Source organism: Pteropus vampyrus, unplaced genomic scaffold (assembly GCF_000151845.1).
Source record: "Pteropus vampyrus isolate Shadow unplaced genomic scaffold, Pvam_2.0 Scaffold304, whole genome shotgun sequence".
Taxonomy (NCBI): Eukaryota; Metazoa; Chordata; class Mammalia; order Chiroptera; family Pteropodidae; genus Pteropus; species Pteropus vampyrus.
The window spans coordinates 525,468-526,211 of record NW_011889085.1 but is presented as its reverse complement, the minus strand read 5'-3'; the positions used below and the strand labels follow the sequence as shown (position 1 = coordinate 526,211).

Here is a 744-nt window from a genome sequence, read left to right as displayed (position 1 = left end):
AGCTCGCACGCTTCGCTAAGTTCTGAGAGGGCAGAAGGGGACTAATTACACTTCGGTAAAAATTTTAACCTGATTATGCTTTTACTTTAAAAACCGAACGACACGCAGGTTCACGTTTCATCTGTGACGATCTCCTCGCCGTTCACTGGAGTATGCAGAGCAAAAGACTAAAGTCGCCACTGCCCCAGTCTGACGCGCGTCTCCTTTGTGTGCTGATGGACGTAAATACTCAGAGACACACAGGAGCGTTTACCTATCAGTCACGCTGTCCTGCAGCTTGTTTAGATGCAGCGTGGCACCCTTCTCTGCCACGCTTGCAGGCCCACCCATGCCACCGGATGGCACCCGCACGGGCGGGCCCTCGCCCTCTGTCACTGTGACAAAGCCCCTCGGCTGCACACCTGTCTGCTCCTCCACGTGGCTCTCGGGGCTGGATTCCTGCAAGTGGGAATGGCGGTCACAAGTCTCGATCATCTCGATATGGGTCCTCGGCAGATCAGACAAGAAAAGCAGAGGCCGGCGTGCGCCAAGCATGTGCTGCGCGCCCTCACGCACACCGCCCCAGGCCGTGGCGGCCACTGGGTCTCCTCTCCTTGTCACACACGGGTCACATGACACAGCCCAGGGGCTTCTCCAGGACCTCACGGCACAGAGCACCTGCAGAGCATCTAGCAAGGAGGCTAACAGAAGCCGGGAAGGGCCCGGTCACCGCTGCCTGTGCCTGCGGGACCAGCAGCTTCTTCC

At 58.5% G+C, this 744-nt stretch overlaps 1 protein-coding gene across 1 annotated transcript in view; it reads right to left on the bottom strand.

Annotated features, from left to right (window-relative positions):
- The window catches only part of LOC105303426, a 63,183-nt gene extending 62,709 nt beyond the window's left edge, over nucleotides 1–474 (bottom strand). The window contains exon 1 of the mRNA XM_023521501.1: nucleotides 254–474. Coding sequence (XP_023377269.1) covers nucleotides 254–474 — 221 coding nt within the window. The remainder of the gene's footprint in view (nucleotides 1–253) is intronic.
- Nucleotides 475–744: the final 270 nt, after the last annotated feature.